This window comes from Hyperolius riggenbachi, chromosome 3 (assembly GCF_040937935.1).
Source record: "Hyperolius riggenbachi isolate aHypRig1 chromosome 3, aHypRig1.pri, whole genome shotgun sequence".
In the NCBI taxonomy this organism is placed as follows: Eukaryota; Metazoa; Chordata; class Amphibia; order Anura; family Hyperoliidae; genus Hyperolius; species Hyperolius riggenbachi.
The window spans coordinates 12,063,956-12,083,596 of record NC_090648.1 but is presented as its reverse complement, the minus strand read 5'-3'; the positions used below and the strand labels follow the sequence as shown (position 1 = coordinate 12,083,596).

Here is a 19,641-nt window from a genome sequence, read left to right as displayed (position 1 = left end):
GGCATTAATCAACATGATCCTAGCATATTGATTGGCCCAATCGGCTGCCTTTCAAGTGATAGGCAGCCTATTGGGCCAACCAAAGTGTTGGATTCACGACCTAGAAAGCCACAGGACACAACGGGGCTCAGGGTGGGACTAGTGGACGGGCCATTAGTTACCAGCAGGGGAGCCGCCAGGCACCAAGGCCAAGCAGCCGCTTGGGGCCTCATGGTTTTAGGGGCCTCAGAGGCTCCGTGACGTCGTCATGACGTCACACTGTTGTGCGCACTGAGCTGGCCACGGCGTCTAATAGACACCGCGCCAGTTCATAACATGCAGCCCCGCTCCAGCCTGCATAGTCTTCCGGCAGGCAGAGCAGGACTACGGGAAGATGGCGTCCGAAGCCCTGTACTGGAGACTATTTGTGTCTCCAGTACAGGGCTTCGGGCACCATCTTCCCGTAGCCCTGCTATTCCATTCAACGTGGGAGACTGCAGGAGGATCGCCTGGGGAGCTGCCTGCCAGAGGCTGGCTGGGAGAGGAGACTTCTGCCAGGTGAGTAAATTATTTTTTTTGCAGGTGAAATGTTGCCCAAATTGTGTGTATTTTCTGCTGAAATGTTGCCCAAATTGTGTTTGTTTTCTGCTGAAATGTTGCCCAAATTGCGTTTGTTTTCTGCTGAAATGTTTCCCAAATTGCGTTTATTTTCTGCTGAGATGTTGCCCACATTGCGTTTGTTTTCTGCTGAAATGTTGCCCACATTGCGTTTATTTTCTGCTGAAATGTTGCCCACATTGTGTTTAATTTCTGGTGTCTGGGGTAACTGTTGCTGCATTTAATGGTCATAGTTGGCTATATTTGCTGCTTTGGGGTTACGGTTACGCTCCGCCCATACAATGTCATGGCCACGCCCATTCTTCGGCGCTATGCGTGCCGCGAACACCCCCCACGCCCATTTTCTGTTGCGGCGCGCGTAGAACACCCCCCAGTCCCTCCTCCCACTCCACCCACATGTTATGGCCAAACCCACTTTCTGCGGAATAGCCACACCCATTTTTCGCCAGGATAGAGACACTTCCTGCAGTTCGCTTGGGGTCACAAAAACCTTAGCTGCACCCCTGGTTACAAGCACACGCTATGCTGCAATATTACAGCATAGTGTGCGCTGAGCTCGCACTCCTCTCATTAAGCTGTGCTGATAAAGCAGTGTAGCTTGATGAATCAAGCGCCTAGTGTTCAGGATGCTAGTCTAAGTACGGGTAAATTAAGTGTCACAGGCAATGTAGATTGCTATCACACACACATCTGCAAGAACGTGTTTATCAAAAAACCACAATACACACACCAGATCAGCAGTGTAGCTGTGGTTTAAAAGCCTAATAACATTTATAGACTTTTTAAGTCATTTTCTCACACCTCTAACTAATTCCCCCCAGCACTCTTCCCTCTACCCGACATTCATATTACAGCGATGGTGTCATGCAAGGGATTCTGTTTGGTTTCTTGTGGCCTCCTGGAAGCAGGCCACCACGACAGCTGCCCACCTCCTATGGTTACATCTTAGAAGGAGCATGATGCTTGTCTCACTCTCCCCCTCCCTGTGTCAGAGATTGGTAGTCTGAGATGTGTGGTTTTAGCTGGAGTAGGCATGGACATGTAAAAGTGATGTGGAGGTTCTAAAATCTCAACGTGGGGAGTGGCTGTTGAAGGAGGAGGAGCTGGGACTGCACCAATTGGACTTGGAGGTACTTTTGCTTCATGCACCGTCCAACAGAAGATGAAGTCACATGACCTTTAAGAAGTAGACCCTAGTACATGAGTATGGGGGAGGTTGGATGATGGAAAAGAGGTTAGTTAGAAGAAATATTCCTGGAGGTGGGTATTGATACATGTATCATTTTTAGAAACATAAATACATGTCATTACAATGCTTTAATTGAAGCAAGACATCCAAATAGGGTCTTGAGAGGATGCTAGCTGATTTATGACAAACAGATAAGACCCTTTGTTTACTCAATCCTCACATAACTGAGCACAGAGGCATACTCCTGCAGATTTGTTCTGCAAACAAATCTGTATATGGTAGAATCCTGATTCAAAATGTATTGCCTTTACTGATGGCTAACATGGTACAACACTCTATTGCTAGTAGATTTATTTTTTTTTGCCCTTTTCTCTAGTTTAGTGTAACGATTGGTGTCAGCACGCAGAGAGAATCTGATTATTGGTGATCTGCAGAATCACCAAGAATACAGATGTATACCTGATTATTGATGACCTGCAGAATCACCAATAATACAGATATGACTAACCTCTGCACACCTATATAGTGTGAGTGGTTGGTGCAACAGTAATGACTTTGAGTAGGACCACCCGAGGAGCAGGCGGCCCTTGGCAGTATGAGGAATACCTCCCTCTGGGAAGTATGAAGACCTTCCAGCAGCCTGAGACTTCCAAGGGGATGGAGCCCCAGGCGGAATAACAGGAAGGCCTATCTCTCTAGAGAGAGTGATGGCTCGCAAGGTCGGGCAGGCTAGGTCGGCAACACACGGGCAGATAAAGCACAGAGACAGTAGACTGATTCAGTAACCGTGGACAGGCAGAGTTTGGCAACAGGAAGGCAGATGTGCTGAGGTACCGAATCAGAAAGCAAGAGCGAGGTCAACAGAGCAAATGGTCATAACAGGTAACAAATAAGGCCTAGTCTTGGGTGTGAGGTCCGTGGTCTCGACACCCTGGAACTAGTCTGAAGTATAACACAATAGTAACACAGTGTCCCTAGTCTTGGGTGTGAGGTCCGTGGTCTCAACACCCTGGAACTAGTCTGAAGTATAACGCAGTAGTAACACAGTGTCCCTAGTCTTGGGTGTGAGGTCCGTGGTCTCAACGCCCTGGAACTAGTCTGAAGTATAACGCAGTAGTAACACAGTGTCCCTAGTCTTGGGTGTGAGGTCCGTGGTCTCAACACCCTGGAACTAGTCTGAAGTATAACACAATAGTAACACAGTGTCCCTAGTCTTGGGTGTGAGGTCCGTGGTCTCGACACCCTGGAACTAGTCTGAAGTATAACACAATAGTAACACAGTGTCCCTAGTCTTGGGTGTGAGGTCCGTGGTCTCAACACCCTGGAACTAGTCTGAAGTATAACACAATAGTAACACAGTGTCCCTAGTCTTGGGTGTGAGGTCCGTGGTCTCAACACCCTGGAACTAGTCTGAAGTATAACGCAGTAGTAACACAGTGTCCCTAGTCTTGGGTGTGAGGTCCGTGGTCTCAACACCCTGGAACTAGTCTGAAGTATAACGCAGTAGTAACACAGTGTCCCTAGTCTTGGGTGTGAGGTCCGTGGTCTCAACACCCTGGAACTAGTCTGAAGTATAACACAATAGTAACACAGTGTCCCTAGTCTTGGGTGTGAGGTCCGTGGTCTCAACACCCTGGAACTAGTCTGAAGTATAACGCAGTAGTAACACAGTGTCCCTAGTCTTGGGTGTGAGGTCCGTGGTCTCAACACCCTGGAACTAGTCTGAAGTATAACGCAGTAGTAACACAGTGTCCCTAGTCTTGGGTGTGAGGTCCATGGTCTCAACACCCTGGAACTAGTCTGAAGTATAATACAATGGTAACACAGTATCCCTAGTCTTGGGTGTGAGGTCCATGGTCTCAACACCCTGGAACTAATCTGAAGTATAATACAATGGTAACACAGTATCCCTAGTCTTGGGTGTGAGGTCCGTGGTCTCAACACCCTGGAACTAGTCTGAAGAATAACACAATGGGAACACAGTAGTAATCTGGCTCAGTGTGAATTCCCAGGTCCTCCTGGTTCTAACACACTGTGGGATCTGACTATGGTCTGAGTGATTTCACGTAAGTGTTCGCAACGGCAGACAACTTGAGACTGACCAGCAATAACTATATATAGAGCGGCGCTCCCCGGCGCCACCCATCGCTGAACAACCAATAGCCACCCGCTCTGAGATCGGCTGACCAACCTGGTCAGCTGATCCCTCCTCCTCGTTTGTCATAAAGGTTCTGCCTCTCAGCGCACGCGCGCGTATTCCTCAATCTGTGTGCACTAGAAGGCCCAGCCACATCAGACGGACGCTGCCGCGTGCAAACCGCCGAGCTGGACGCGGAACCAGCCGCCTCGCTGAGAGTCCGCACGGCGGCTTTTCCGCAATCTATTACATTTAGAGGCTAACTACTTGCCGACTGCTCCATTCCAATTGCCGTGAGCAGTGCGGCAGCCCCAGGACCACTCCATGCCAATTGGCATGAACGGCCGTCTATGGGGCTAGCAGGAGATCGTGCACAGGCTGCGCACGCATCTCCTGCTTGGAAGGCGAAGCTCTACTCCGCCTTCAGTCTCAGAGCGGCGATTGCCGCTCGGGAAACTGTTAGACGGCGAAACCGTCGTCTAATTACTTTGTACAGCGCTGCAATCTGCAGCAGCGCTGTACTGGAGACAGCCGTGTCACACGGCTGTCCCCTCCATCACTGCGGAAGTGATCCGCTGTCATAGGCTGAAGCCTATGACATCCGATCACACTGATTGGCTGACGGGGGGAGGGAGGGAGCGGGGGAATAAATCAATAAATGTTGAAAATATCCAAATAAATATATAAAAAAACAAACATTGGGGGGGGGGGGGATCAGACACCACCAACAGAGAACTCTGTTGATGGGGAGAAAAGGGGGGGGGGGGAATCACTTGTGTGCTGAGTTGTACGGCCCTGCAGCTTGGCCTTAAAGCTACAGTGGCCAATATCATGAAAAGGGGCCTTGTCTTTAGGGGGGAGGGGGGGGTTAACACTGCGGTCCTCAAGTGGTTAAAGTGCATATTTGCAGTGCAGAGCCCATGGCTTTCTGACTATGGCTATAACCTTTACCAAATTACCAACAAGATGACCTGTGGAGAGGCCCTGGACTGAGGTTGGACCAGTCAAAGAAAGTTGTGGGTTGAGCCAATGATGTGACGCTTAGCTGGTTTGCCCCTGATGTACCGCATTCTAGTTTTTCAGTTTGTTACCCCTACCAACGCCATTACAATCTGTGGTGTTTTAAAGCTTTGTGAGATAAGTATATGTAACAATACATGCGATGTAGCTTATTTTGTGAAATGTTATTGGTTGTACGAGAAGGTGGTACTAAACTCATGAACTCCTGTTATGTCCCACCAGGCAGACTTCCCAACCACCTTGGGTGTCTATTCTCCTGATGAGTCTGTTTCCTCCGACCCAGAGAAAGACCGAAAGCTGAGCCGGGTCTACTACATCGATACCACCTGCTTACATGTGCCCCGCCCACATTCCGAGGTCACCTCTCCACTGAAGAATGGCATGAGTGAGCCTGATGTGTCCACCTTCCACTCAGCCATGTCTGTTGTGTAGCAGCTTTCTGCCCGCCATGTGCCATCCTGTGCTTCCACGTCTGGGCTGCTGTCATTACCCATAATCCTCCATTGTCATGGGTGAGACCATTATCTCTGCCTGGGGGCATCTGGTCCTAATTTGTTTATAGAGTAGCCATACAGAACTTCAGCATCATCACTTACCCCAACCTTCAGCCTCCCTTAAGTCTCCATTATTCCCCCAACCTACAGCCTCCCCAAGTCTCCATTATTCTACCAACCTACAGCCTCCCTCAAGTCTCCATTATTCCCCAAACCTACAGCCACCCCGAGTCTCCATTATTCCCCCAACCTACAGCCTCCCCGAGTCTCCATTATTCCCCAAACCTACAGCCACCCCGAGTCTCCATTATTCCCCCAACCTACAGCCTCCCCCTAGTCTCCATTATTCCCCCAACCTACAGCCTCCCCAAGTCTCCATTATTCTACCAACCTACAGCCTCCCTCAAGTCTCCATGATTTCCCCAACCTACAGCCTCCCCAGCATCACCATCATTTCCTCCAGCTTATGGCCTCAACCAAGTCATCATTACTTCCTTCAGCTTCACCTGAGTCACCATTATTTCCCCCAACCTGAAATCTCACCCAAGTCACCTTACTATAAAAATTGTACCTTCTGGGATTCACATCATTCTTCTTATGTCTGCAAAGTCTTTACAGTCCAGTTTGTCCTTCAGCTGGGTACACACGCTGGATAAACTCAGCCAAGGCGGCCATTACGGATCATCTAAGCTGAGTATACAGGATTCCCCCAATGTCGCCTGAAGATCTTTAGAAACAACAATGCCTGACCTACCCCTGTGCTTCTCCGCCCACCATAAGCTGTTCCATAACTTCCATCATATGCCGCGTGTCAGCCCTCCTCCCCTTTCCATAATTAGCCTCTAGGCTAGAGATGTGTCTATACAGCACTCAGCCTCAAACTGTTGCTTGAGAGATCAAGTCGTGATTTGGCCACCAGCTACCAGCTAAAGTGATTAAATTGGGCACCCCATTCAACTATAGCATATCCCAGCCTGGTGCCTCAATAAAACAATGAGGCTAATTTCAAAGTGCTCAGCTATATAATAGTTGAATGCCAGAGCCCATATACAGTATATATGGCACCGCCAGGCCACCAGCTTACACTTGCACCAAAGTGGCATAAAAACAATGACGGTTTTAAATGAAGTTAATTAGCCTGGATGGAAAAGCTGTAACTTGGTGTCTCCAGTTCTCCAGGCTTGTAAATAGGGTTGCCAGGTCGGCTGATGGAGAAAAACGGACAGGGGGTGGAGTTAGGGGCGGAGTCAGAAGCACACTTTTATGTAGAGTGGGGCTAAGCAATGGGCTTTTTAAAAAATGTTTTTTACAGTATTTATATCGCACTGACATCTTCTGCAGCACATTACAGAGTACATAGCCATGTCACTAACTGTCCTCACCAGTACATGCACATAAGAGACCACTTTTCACCAGTAAATGCACATAATAAGAGACCGCTTTTCACCAGTAAATGCACATAATAAGAGACCGCTTTTCACCAGTAAATGCACATAATAAGAGACAGAGCAGAAAACTATTACAAAACTGGAAAACTATGCAAATAATGCAATGCATTTATGGCGTTTTTGCACAGTGAAGTGGTCGATTTCTTGCGGGAAGTTTTAAAATTTATTTTTTTTTCCCACCAAAATTTTTTATTGAGAACAATAAAGTGGACATACATAGGCATAAAGTTAAAATATAAATCTGCGCATACATGTATGTACACATTTTGAGCAAATATAACAGTATAACAGTATAAATTGCGTTGTACAATAGTATGAATTCAAGTGTAAAGTATAGTAAGCAGCGGGCTCAGGCGAGATTGAATGAGATTGAAAGTCACGCCTGGACTATACGGAGAGGAGATAGAGCGGAGCCAATGCACACAAAGAGCGGAAATACAACCAGAGAATTATGGGTCACTCACTCACCATATCTCCAGACTCCTGACCTTACCTTGCTTCCTTCGCAGATGCAGAATCGCATTGCAAATGACGTGAGTGACGCACGTCATGCGTGCGTTGGCAACGCAGCGTTGGCGTTGCCGTAGCAACGTCGGGAAGCGCGGGCTCGGGGGCGGTACTTAAGCTGGCGTAACTTACGCCGCGTAAGCTGGCTGGCTGTGCCTTTGACTGACAGCCAGGCAGCGAATCAGCGGTCGCGCAGCGCTGGCGGACGGGTGGCGGCAAGTGGCAAAAGGCATAAAACCGGACATCTTAATTGTCCGGTTTAACATGCCTTTTTGGACAGGACACAGCGGCCAAAAACCGGACTGTCCGGTCTAAAACCGGACACCTGGCAACCCTACTTGTAAATCAACCACAATCCAGTATTTCTTTGCTGAAGATGACCACTTAGGCTAGTTTCACACCAGGACGTTGCGTTTTAGGGGACGTTATGGTCGCATAACGTGCCCCTAACGCAAAGCCTGGTGCTCTCTAAGGTGGACGTCAGAGTGAGCCGCGTTGTGCAGCTCACTCTGGCGTCCGTGATGCCGTGATGCGTACTCTTGTGCGCATGCGGCATCACGTGGTCCCGCCGGCCAATCGCTGCACAGAGCGGCCGCTCCAGGAAGTAAACACTGCACGTCACTGAGTGCAGTGAATATTAATTAGCCATGTGCCTGGCCACTCTTCGCTCCTCCCCAACGTTACTGAGCATGTGCAAGCAGTCTAACGGGTCTCTGCCGCTTAGAGGGTACTGCATGCAGTACGTTGTCTGGTGGCGCAGCGTTACTATGTAACGCAACGTGGGCACTGTGAACAGCCCATTGATTTTTCATTGCTGTGCGGTGGGGTGCGTTACAGGCTGCTCTAACGTGCGCCTGTAACGTCCCACTGTGAAACCAGCCTTAGTGTGGTGGTACCTTTGTCTTGTGTATGTCCTTCTGTATGGCACATGGCCTCTGTCCCGGCCAGCACTCCACCCGTCACCATGCTTAGCATATTCTCTGCATTTTCTCTCCGTGCAGTTGAAGACTGGGAGGCCTTCCAAGCCATCTTGGACCATACCTTTAACAAGCACCTGAAGTCAGACCCGGCACTTCACCCCGTACTCATGTCCGAAGCACCTGTGAGTACCATCGCTATTTATGTTTAATGACAGAATAGGACTTCTTATATACAACACTGCAAAAATGTAAGGCCGGGGGGGGGGGGGGGGGGGTAAATGCTGTAAATGGTCAATGTGTTCACAAATAGACATATTAATAGTTAATTTTATTCAATTAACAATGCAAAGTGAATGAACAGAAGAGAAATTTAAATCAAGTCGTTATTTGGTTTGTCCACCCTTTGCCTTCAATGTTCAATGTAACATAATTTCTTCTGGATACACTACCGTACAGTTTTGGAGGTACTCGGTAGGTAGGTAGTTCCAAACATCCTGGAGAACCAAGATCTTCTATGGATGTAGACTAGCTCTGGTTCTTCTGTATGTTCATGTAATCCCAGACAGGCCTCAATGCTGTTCAGGGCTCTGTGTGGGCCTCACCATCACTTCCAGGACTCCTTGTCCTTCTTCATGTTGAAGAATAAAAGTTTGACTCATCAGATCCGCCAGAGCACCTGCTGCTATTTTTCTGCACCACAGTGTGATGTTGTACAGGACAGGGTAGACATAGCCCTGTCGTCCATTTTGTGTATGTTCTGTATGCTGGAATACTAACTTATGTAAACCTGTGCATTGCAGTTTATTTAAAAAGAGCGCAGACCTTCCATCTCTGATGCAAAGGGGCGAGTGTTTGCATTCCCTCTGAAGTCTACATATAATGACATGTAATTATCTCACCCAGCCAGCAGCTGACATTCAGTAGCCCACTAGAATGAAAAAGCTGTCCCGAAGGCATTGTTAAGCTAAGGTCAATGCAAACACCTTATTGTCACCTATAAACACCTTAACCTCCTTAGCGGTATGGACAAGCTCAGCTCGTCCATTACCGCTGGAGGGTGCCGCTCAGGCCCTGCTGGGCTGATTTTCGCCAAATAAAAATCAGCACACGCAGCCGGCACTTTGCCAGCCGCGTGGGCCAACTGATCGCCGCTGCTCTGCGGCGATCCGCCGCGAGCAGCGGCAAAAGAGGGTCCCCCCAGCCGCCCGAGCCCTGCGCAGCCGGACCAATCAGTTCCGGCCAGCGCTAAGGGCTGGATCGGAGGCGGCTGACGTCAGGACGCCGGCTGACGTCCATGACGTCACTCTGCTCGTCGCCATGGCGACGAGAAAAGCAAAACAAGGAGGGCCGCTCATCGCGGCCCTTCTTGTTACTTCGGATCGCCAGAGGCGATCAGAAGTATGCAGCAGGAGCGCATGAAATAGTTTTTTTTATAAAAAAAAAACCCTCCCGAAGCCGCCCTGGCGATCTTAATAGAACGCCAGGGTGGTTTAATAGGGAACGGCCAACCCATCTGAATAAGGCTGTCTGGGTTGTTGGATGTCTGCCTATAATTACCTAGATGTAGCTCCATAACTTAAAAAGCATTTCCACAGAAAATTGTTTTTCTAGCCTAGAGCTACAGTATATTCTGAGCTATAAAATAGATGCTCATAAGGTGAGTACTTGTATTTCCCAGGAGATAGCGATAGCTAGGTCATGCCCTGATCGATCATCAGAACGGTGTTCTCCTGCACAAAAGTTTGGACCTTCACACTGGGTAAAGTTGGTTATAATTTACTCCTCCTAGAGAGAGACTGCAGAGTATTGTGTTACAGTTCAGTGCCTGGTTGTATGCTCGCAGTGTTCATTGCTACCATGTGAGATTGCATTGTGTGTGTGTGGAGTTCTTGTAGCTTGGCCTAAAGCCCGCGGCTGACCTAAGATAGGTGAACGAGTACATGCAGCTCGACAGCAGGGCATGAAAGTGCCATAGACAGGGATAGATCCCCTTCAGTACAGGAATCTGTATGTGTATAGTGTCTAGCCGTAGAATCGCGGCGACTGCTAGTAGTGGCTTAGTTTTGCAGAGTGTGTGGCTGAGAGCGAAAGCCTTGTTCTAGCTTAAATAAGGCTGCTCTTCCTCTCGATTTTCTCTGCAGTCTCTGCAGGTGTGCCACGTGGCTGGTTCCTGACACCCAGTTCTTATGTTTTCGTTCATAGTTGAGTCATTTGGCCTTGTTTCCACATTGGAGTCATAGCTTTTTCATCTATCAAGACCCCTTCTGGACAGATTTCTCTGGACAGTAGTTGGGAGTACCTGAGTCCCACAGGCTTTTGGCAGTGCTGGACATCTTCTAATTTTGAGTGGAAGTAAGCACGATAGGTCTTTCATCTGCCACACTCAATTTCCTTGGTCAACCACTGGAGTCCTCAATGTTGCCCTTTTTTTTTGGGAGTTTTTTTTCAAAAAAGCTTCAACGGCACAAACTGAAATCCAGGTCTGCTTGAAAGAAACTTTGATGATGTAGTATACGGGTCTTTTCACAGCCGGTCTGCTGGGTTCTGTCGCAAGTCCATAGTGCGAAAGTACCCTAAGTACCTTGTGCCTTGTAGTTGTGCTCAGTCTTGCCATTGTGTATGACTCGTGACTTGGAAATGCCTTTCTCACCTTGGAAGCAGAGTTTGGTTGTTTCTCACCCAGTTTTAAACAGCTGTTTGTGTTTTAGGTTACTGACCGTGTTTCAGTCTATGTATGAAAATGATGATTATTAGCACACGTTTGGTGTAATCAGTTACTCATACACCTGATTTTAGCCCTGCAAAAATGTGTAGCTATTAGAATTGATGCTATTTTGAAGGCAAAGGGTGGTCACACCAAATATTGGTTTGATTTACATTTCTCTGCTGTCAGATCACTTAATATTTTGTTAATTTGAAAAGAATAAAGAATTATAAATAAATAGAAATTATATTTGTGAAATAATTCTTACTTTTCAGCAGTTTTTCACTGCTGTCTAAAACTGTTGCATACCAGTGTAGGTCTTTTTGGTTTGTGTGATAGTCAAAGTTTGTCACCCTGCAGGAGTAGGGGCAAACTTCTGCCTGTGTCACCCTGCAGGAGGAGGGGCAGACTGGTAGCTCCTACCTATCCTTGTCACCCTGCAGGAGGGGGGGGCAGACTGGTTGCTCCCTTGTGTCACCCTGCAGGAGGAGGGGCAGACTGGTAGCTCCCACCTATCCTTGTCACCCTGCAGGAGGGGGGGGGGGGGGCAGACTGATTGCTCCCTTGTGTCACCCTGCAGGAGGAGGGGCAGACGGGTAGTTCCCACCTATCCTTGTCACCCTGCAGGAGGGGGGGGGGGGCGGCAGACTGGTTGCTCCCTTGTGTCACCCTGCAGGAGGAGGGGCAGACTGGTAGTTCCCACCTATCCTTGTCACCCTGCAGGAGGGGGGGGTGGCAGACTGGTTGCACCCTTGTGTCACCCTGCAGGAGGAGGGGCAGACTGGTAGTTCCCACCTATCCTTGTCACCCTGCAGGAGGGGGGGGGGGCGGCAGACTGGTTGCTCCCTTGTGTCACCCTGCAGGAGGAGGGGCAGACTGGTAGTTCCCACCTATCCTTGTCACCCTGCAGGAGGGGGGGGGGGGGCGGCAGACTGGTAGCTCCCTTGTGTCACCCTGCAGGAGGAGGGGTAGATTGGTATCTCCCACCTATCCTTGTCACCCTGCAGGAGGGGGGGGGGCAGACTGATTGCTCCCTTGTGTCACCCTGCAGGAGGAGGGGCAGACTGGTAGCTCCCTTGTGTCACCCTGCAGGAGGGGGGGGGGGCAGACTGGTAGCTCCCTTGTGTCACCCTGCAGGAGGAGGGGTAGATTGGTAGCTCCTACCTATCCTTGTCACCCTGCAGGAGGGGGGGGGGGCAGACTGATTGCTCCCTTGTGTCACCCTGCAGGAGGAAGGGCAGACTGGTAGCTCCCTTGTGTCACCCTGCAGGAGGGGGGGGGGGGGGCAGACTGGTAGCTCCCTTGTGTCACCCTGCAGGAGGAAGGGCAGACTGGTAGCTCCCTTGTGTCACCCTGCAGGAGGGGGGGGGGGGGCAGACTGGTAGCTCCCTTGTGTCACCCTGCAGGAGGAGGGGTAGATTGGTAGCGCCCACCTATCCTTGTCACCCTGCAGGAGGGGGGGGGGGGCAGACTGGTAGCTCCCTTGTGTCACCCTGCAGGGGGTGGTTCTAATTTCTTTCTCTTTTTGTCTTCCAGTGGAATGCCAGAGCCAAGCGAGAGAAGCTGACTGAGTTGATGTTTGAACATTATAACATCCCGGCGTTCTTCCTTTGTAAGACGGCCGTCCTGACAGCGTATCCTTCACTGTGTGGCGGCGGCCGGGTCATGGGGGGTGCCCTGCGGGGTTCTTCCATAATGCACATCATATCCTCGCATTTTCCGTAACTTTTATCTCCGTGCAGCTTTGCGAATGGTCGGTCCACAGGTCTGGTGCTGGACAGCGGAGCCACGCACACCACCGCGCTCCCCGTCCACGACGGCTACGTCCTGCAGCAAGGTCAATGACAACTGCCAGCTCACGCTTCCACTTTCACAATGTCTAATCAACACAGCGACTGAACATCAGCTGAGGAGGCTTTATTCTCTTCAAAGGAATTTGTTTTAGATTCAATGTTTTGGGGTTTCTTTTCTTATAGAATTTAAAGAGACACTGAAGCGAAAAAAAATGATGATATTATGATTTGTATGTGTAGTACAGCTAAGAAATAAAACATTAAAGGGACACTTAAGTCAGACAAAAAAAAAAGAGTTTTACTCACCTGAGGCTTCCAATAGCCCGCTGCAGCTGTCCGGTGCCCTCGCCATCTCCCTCCGATCCTCCTGGCCCCACCGGCAGCCACTTCCTGTTTCGGTGACAGAAGCTGACAGGCTGGGGATGCGAGTGATTCTTCGCGTTCCTGGCCACAATAGCGCCATCTATGCTGCTATAGCATATATCATATACCATATAGCAGCATAGAGGGTGCTAATGTGTCTGGGAACGCGAAGAATTACTCGCGTCCCCAGCCTGTCAGCTCCTGTCACCGAAACAGGAAGTGGCTGCTGGCGGGGCCAGGAGGATCGGAGGGAGACAGCGAGGGCACCGGACAGCTGCAGGGGGCTATTGGAAGCTTCAGGTGAGTAAAACTCATTTTTTTTGTTTGACTTAAGTGTCCCTTTAAGATCAGATACATCAGTCTAATTGTTTCCAGTACAGGAAGAGTTGAGAAACTCCAGTTGTTATCTCTATGCAAACAAGCCATTAAGCTCTCTGACTAAGTTTAGTCGTGGAGAGGGCTGTTATCTGACTTTTATTATCTCAACTGGACTATTTACTTTTTCTCTGCTAGAGGAGAGGTCATTACTTCACAGACTGCTCTGAAAGACTCATTTTGAATGCTGAGTGTTGTGTAATCTGCACATATTATAGAATGATGCAATGTTAGAAAAAACACTATATACCTGAAAATAAAAGTATGAGAATATTTTCTTTGCTGCTAATCTTCTAGTAATTATTCATAGTACACAACCAAATCATTATATCATATTTTTTTTTTTCGCTTCAGTGTCTCTTTAAAGAAAACTGCATAATCTATGCCTACCCTCAGGGGCAGCCCTACCATGAAGCAGACTGAATCACGTGATTCAGGGAGGTGACTGTAGGGGCAGCATCAGCTCAACACTCAGCTGATCTTCTTCAGTCTCCCCCTCCGCCTGACTCAAGAAGCACTGAGCTGGCCTGCTGTTAGGGCTGGTGCACACCAAGAGTGCTTCTGAATGCTTTTAAAATTGCTAGCGCTTCAAAAAGCGATTGATTAATGTGTTTGTATGGGATTGATCACACCAGAACAATGTGATTTTTTCCCAAACACATTTTGCATCATTTCTGAGGCGATTCAGCCTCAATGTAAAGTATAGGAAAAGTAGAAAATCGCTCTAAATAGCACTGAACAGAGCGCTTTTTCTAGCGTTTTTTTGTTTTTTTTTAAAGCTGATCCCCGCCAGCTCAGGTGTACCTCTGCTCAACGCAATTGCTCCAGGAATCGCTTGATACTGAATCAAAATCGCTAGGCAAATGCCGGGGATTGCTGACATCTGCAATTACGCTTAGTGATTTTTAATGTGCACTAGGCCTCAGTCTTTGTGTGCTGGCACGCCCCTTACTTAAATATGCGCTGCTCTCTGCTAGCCCCCCTCCTCTCCATGTGCTGCTCAAGCTAAATATTCGCTCTGATAACACCAACAGATCCTTGTTTTCTGAATCTGCCTCCTGCTGATAAATCGGTCCTCCAGATGACATGACACCAGCATATTGTAAAAAGATTTTATTCAACACAACAACACATTTCACGGGTCCTCACCCGATTTCTCAGTTCAATTCAAAGAGTTGTGCCTGTATCAGCAGTAGCAGTGAGCGCCTCTGATCTACACCTTGCTCCTATACCTACTATAACAGTACTGCACCATTGGGCTCCCAGTCTTCTCTAGGGGACATTATAGCCATCCTAGAGACCCTCGACACGTTTGTTGTCTTACAGCCGGGGTTCAGATAACTTTGAACTGCTCTTCTCTTACAGGTATTGTGAAGTCGCCTCTGGCTGGAGATTTCATCACCATGCAGTGTCGGGAATTGTTCCAGGAGATGGGGGTGGAGATCATCCCACCATATATGATCGCCTCAAAGGTGACTATATTCAGTATGGCCCGCTCCCCAGCAGGGTTAACACCCAACAGTCCCAACTGCACTCAAGCTCCACCCCACAGCCTTAATGGCCATGTTCAGCCCTTGGTATCTGATGCATATAACAGTAAATTTAACAAAGCTTTGTGTTTTGCACGTCTGTACTTTCTGCTATAAGGGCCTGAGCCCTCTAACACCGTTGTGTCCGCTTTTATCCGCTTTCAGCATCTGTAACATTGATGTGTAACTGAAAAGCGGACACAACTGCATCAGTGGGCTCAGGCCCTAAGTATGTAGAATTTACCTGACTGGCTGGCTCTTGTAGCTCCAATTTGTGCAGAGAAATAGTAAACTTTTACTTGACTGTTTTGCTGTGCAGACCGATCCACCGTCTACAAACAACATAGTTAGGGCGGAGCTAGGAGAAAGCACAGATCACCTAGTTTTTAACCCTTCCCAGTTAGATCATTTTCCCAGTAGAGATTTAGGGTACTTTTACACTGGCAGCAAGCACCAGCACTTTCCCATTGTTCCCATTGCCAGGGGAGCACCATGTAAAAAGACGACAAATTTCTATGATGGTATTCATGCTTGATGTTCGATTGGTATTGCATCTGTCGAACATTGCATGGTATGTTTTCCAGCCTTCTCTTGGTCAACATGCTTATTTCCGCTTCAAAGAAATTGCCATCCAAAACAGATGTCGCAATCGAACCCGCAGTAACATTGGGATGGTGCGCCTCATCTTTTCCCCACTTTTTTCACTGTTGGTGTGAACTTGGCATGGAAGTTTATTTGTGACCGTTTCCTTTAACCCCCGAGGAGCACGTATTCTTTCTCTCCTCGGTAGGATGCTAGTCATTCTATCCCACAGCCTAAAGAATAAAGTGTAAGCAGAGGATGCTGAGGGCACCTGTATTCCGAGAACTTCCCAGCCCAGCACTGCAGCCTCTGCTCAGATTGTTGTGTAGAGTATCGGTAGGGTTACTCTCGTGGTTACACCCTCTTTCTTTCTCCTTCCTCCAGGAGCCGGTACGGGAAGGGTCACCCCCAAACTGGAGGAAGAAGGATAAACTGCCAACCGTCACCAAATCCTGGCAGAATTACATGAGTAATGTGAGCTTGTGTGTTACTACTGCATGTATAGAAAGACTGGACAGACAGTTGTCTCCATGGGTGGTGAGAGATGCAGTGTATTGTCATCTATATGGGTACAGGAGAAACATGAAAGTCCCTTGTAGGCGTATGAGAAACATGGTGAACATGGCAGACTCTGTGAGCCTATGAGAGCCATGGTAGAGTTGTTTCTCTCTGGTTGTATGGGAAACACAGTGGACTGTTGTGTCTTTGCATCTGTTGGTGTATGGGAAACACAGAAGAATCCTTCTTATGTTGTGAGAAATCTGGTGGAGTCTCGTCTCTGTGGGTTTATCAGAAATATGGAGGATTCCTGTTTCTTTGGGAAACATGGAGCCAGTGGCGGACATACGGCCGTGCAGGCCGTGCAGGCCGTGCCGCCGCACGAGGGCCCCTGAAGTTCCGTTTTCTTCAGGGGCCCATTAAGTATTTTTATTTTTTTATTATTTTGTTCCCCGGGGGGCCCCCGATTCCTATCCTCCCTCCCTCCCTCACCTCGGGGGGCCCCCCTCCCGATATGCGCGGCGGGAGAGCGAGCGAGCGGCAAATGCAGGAAGTCTTCAGGGCTCTCCAGGCATCCGCTAGAGGCCCAGCCGCTTAGTCTCCAATATGTCTCCAGTTGGAGACATATTGGAGACTCAGCGGCTGGGCCTCTAGCGGATGCCTGGAGAGCCCTGAAGACTTCCTGCATTTGCCGCTCGCTCTCCCGCCGCGCATATCGGGAGGGGGCCCCCCGAGGTGAGGAAGGGAGGGAGGATAGGAGTCGGGCCCCCCACCCGGATAGCTACCCACCCGGCTACCTACCTACCTACCCACCCGGCTTCCTACCTACCCACCCGACTACCTAACCACCCACCAGGCTTCCTACCTACCTACCCACCCGGCTACCTACCCACCCACCAGGCTTCCTACCTAACCACCCACCCAACTACCTAACCACCCACCCGGCTACCTACCCACCCGGCTACCTACCCACCCACCAGGCTTCCTACCTAACCACCCACCCAACTACCTACCTACCCACCCGGCTACCTACCCACCCGGCTACCTACCTACCTACCCACCCGGCTACCTACCTACCTAACCACCCACCCGGCTACCTACCGGGCTAGTTACCAACCCACCCACCAGGCTACCTACCCACCCACCCGGCTACCCACCCACCCACCAGGCTACCTACCTACCTACCCACCCGGCTACCTACCTACCCACCCGGCTACCTACCTAACCACCCACCCGGCTACCTACCGGGGCTAGTTACCAACCCACCCACCAGGCTACCTACCCACCCACCAGGCTTCCTACCTACCCACCCGGCTACCTACCTACCCACCCACCCGGCTACCTACCTACCCACCCACCCGGCTTCCTACCTACCCACCCACCCGGCTTCCTACCTACCTACCCACCCGGCTACCTACCTAACCACCCACCCGGCTACCTACCGGGCTAGTTACCAACCCACCCACCAGGCTACCTACCTACCCACCCACCAGGCTACCTACCTAACCACCCACCCGGCTACCTACCGGGCTAGTTACCAACCCACCCACCAGGCTACCTACCTACCCACCCACCGGGCTACCTACCTACCTACCGGGCTAGTTACCCACCCACCCACCCACCAGGCTACCTACCCACCCACTCACCCACCCACTAGGCTACCTATCCACCCAACCACCCATGGGAGCTGCGCGCCGGATGGAGGCTGGGACAGGAGGTCTGCTGCTGCAGGTGAGTAAATGTTTTTGTTTTATTTATATTAGCAGGTGTATGTTCTGGGCAGGTCTGCCACATGATTGCATGTATTTTCTGGGCATATCTGCCGACATGATTGCACGTATTTTCTGGGCATATCTGCCGACTTGTTTGCACGTATTTTCTGGGCATATCTGCCGACTTGATTGCATGTATTTTCTGGGCATATCTGCCGACTTGATTGCACGTATTTTCTGGGCATATCTGCCGACTTGATTGCACGTATTTTCTGGGCATATCTGCCGACATGATTGCACGTATTTTCTGGGCATATATGTGTATTTTCTTGAGAAAACCTGCACAATTATGTGAATTTTCTGGGGAAAGGGTCACCAAAACTTGGGCCCACTGTCTTTGCGTTGCACTTTTCAAGGGAACCTGAGGTGAGAATAATATTGAGGCTGACATATTTCTCTCCTTTTAAGCAATACCAGTTGCCTGGCTGCCGTGCTGGTCCTCTGCCTCTTATTCTTTCAACCATAGACCCTGAACAAGCATGCAGCAGGTCAGGGGTTTCTGACAATATTGTCAGAACTGAGAAGATTAGCTGCATGCTTGTTGCTGGTGTAATTCAGTTTATTACTGCAGCCAAATAGTTCAGCAGGGCCGCCAGGCAACTAGTATTGTTTAAAAGGAAATAAACCCTCACCCCGGGTTCGCTTTAAAGAGAACCCGAGGTGGGAATTACTTTTACTATTGGGGCACAGAGGCTGGTTGTGCGCACTAAGACCAGCCTCTGTTGCCCCATCGTGTGCCTCCATGTCCCCCCTGCTCGCCGCTATACCCCCCGCATTGCTGGCTGTGTCGCCAGCTCAATGTTTACCTTGCGCTGTCAGTCAGCGCCGCTCCCCCGCCTCCTCCGCATCGGCGCCACCCGCCGCGTCACTTCCCTCCTATCAGCGGGAGGGAAGGGACACGGGCGGGTGCGCCGATGCGGAGGAGGCAGGGGAGCAGCGCTGACTGACAGCGCAAGGTAAACATTGAGCTGGCGACACGCTGCGTGTCGCCAGCAATGCGGGGGGTATAGCGGCGAGCAGGGGGGACATGGAGGCACACGATGGGGCAACAGAGGCTGGTCTTAGTGCGCACAACCAGCCTCTGTGCCCCAATAGTAAAAGTAATTCCCACCTCGGGTTCTCTTTAAGTTACAGTTAGCTCCGCCCTCATCCGGTCATTGCCACGCCCATTTTTTGCCGCGGCGCAGGTTCTATCCACTATGGTTGTAGCCACGCCCATATTTTGCCGCGGCGCGCGAAGGTCATAGGGGGCCCACAATTACAATTTTGCACAGGGGCCCACTGCTGGCTGTGTCCGCCACTGCATGGAGCGCAATCTTGTCCCCCTGGGTGTTTGAGAAACATGGTAGAGTCTTGCCTCCCCTGGGTGTTTGAGAAACATGGTAGAGTCTTGCCTCCCCTGGTTTTATGAATAAACATGGTAGAGTCTTGTCTCCCCTGGGTGTATAAGAAACATGGTAGTGTCTTGTCTCCCCTGGGTGTATGAGAAACATTGTAGTGTCTTGTCTCCCCTGGGTGTATGAGAGACATGGTAGTGTCTTGTCTCCCCTGGTTGTATGAGAGACATGGGAGTCTTGTCTCCCCTGGGTGTTTGAGAAACATGGTAGAGTCTTGTCTCCCCTGGTTGTATGAGAAACATGGACTCTTGTCTCCCCTGGGTGTATGAGAAACATGGTAGAGTCTTGCCTCCCCTGGGTGTATGAGAGACATGGT

General features: G+C 49.8%; 1 protein-coding gene across 1 annotated transcript in view; it reads left to right on the top strand.

Annotated features, from left to right (window-relative positions):
• ACTL6B (actin like 6B) overlaps window positions 1-19,641 on the top strand; it is a 45,546-nt gene that overhangs the window by 4,872 nt on the left and 21,033 nt on the right. Inside the window, exons 3-8 of the mRNA XM_068272014.1 lie at window positions 5,166-5,328; window positions 8,394-8,494; window positions 12,553-12,650; window positions 12,759-12,853; window positions 14,913-15,019; window positions 16,043-16,132. Coding sequence (XP_068128115.1) covers window positions 5,166-5,328; window positions 8,394-8,494; window positions 12,553-12,650; window positions 12,759-12,853; window positions 14,913-15,019; window positions 16,043-16,132 — 654 coding nt within the window. The remainder of the gene's footprint in view (window positions 1-5,165; window positions 5,329-8,393; window positions 8,495-12,552; window positions 12,651-12,758; window positions 12,854-14,912; window positions 15,020-16,042; window positions 16,133-19,641) is intronic.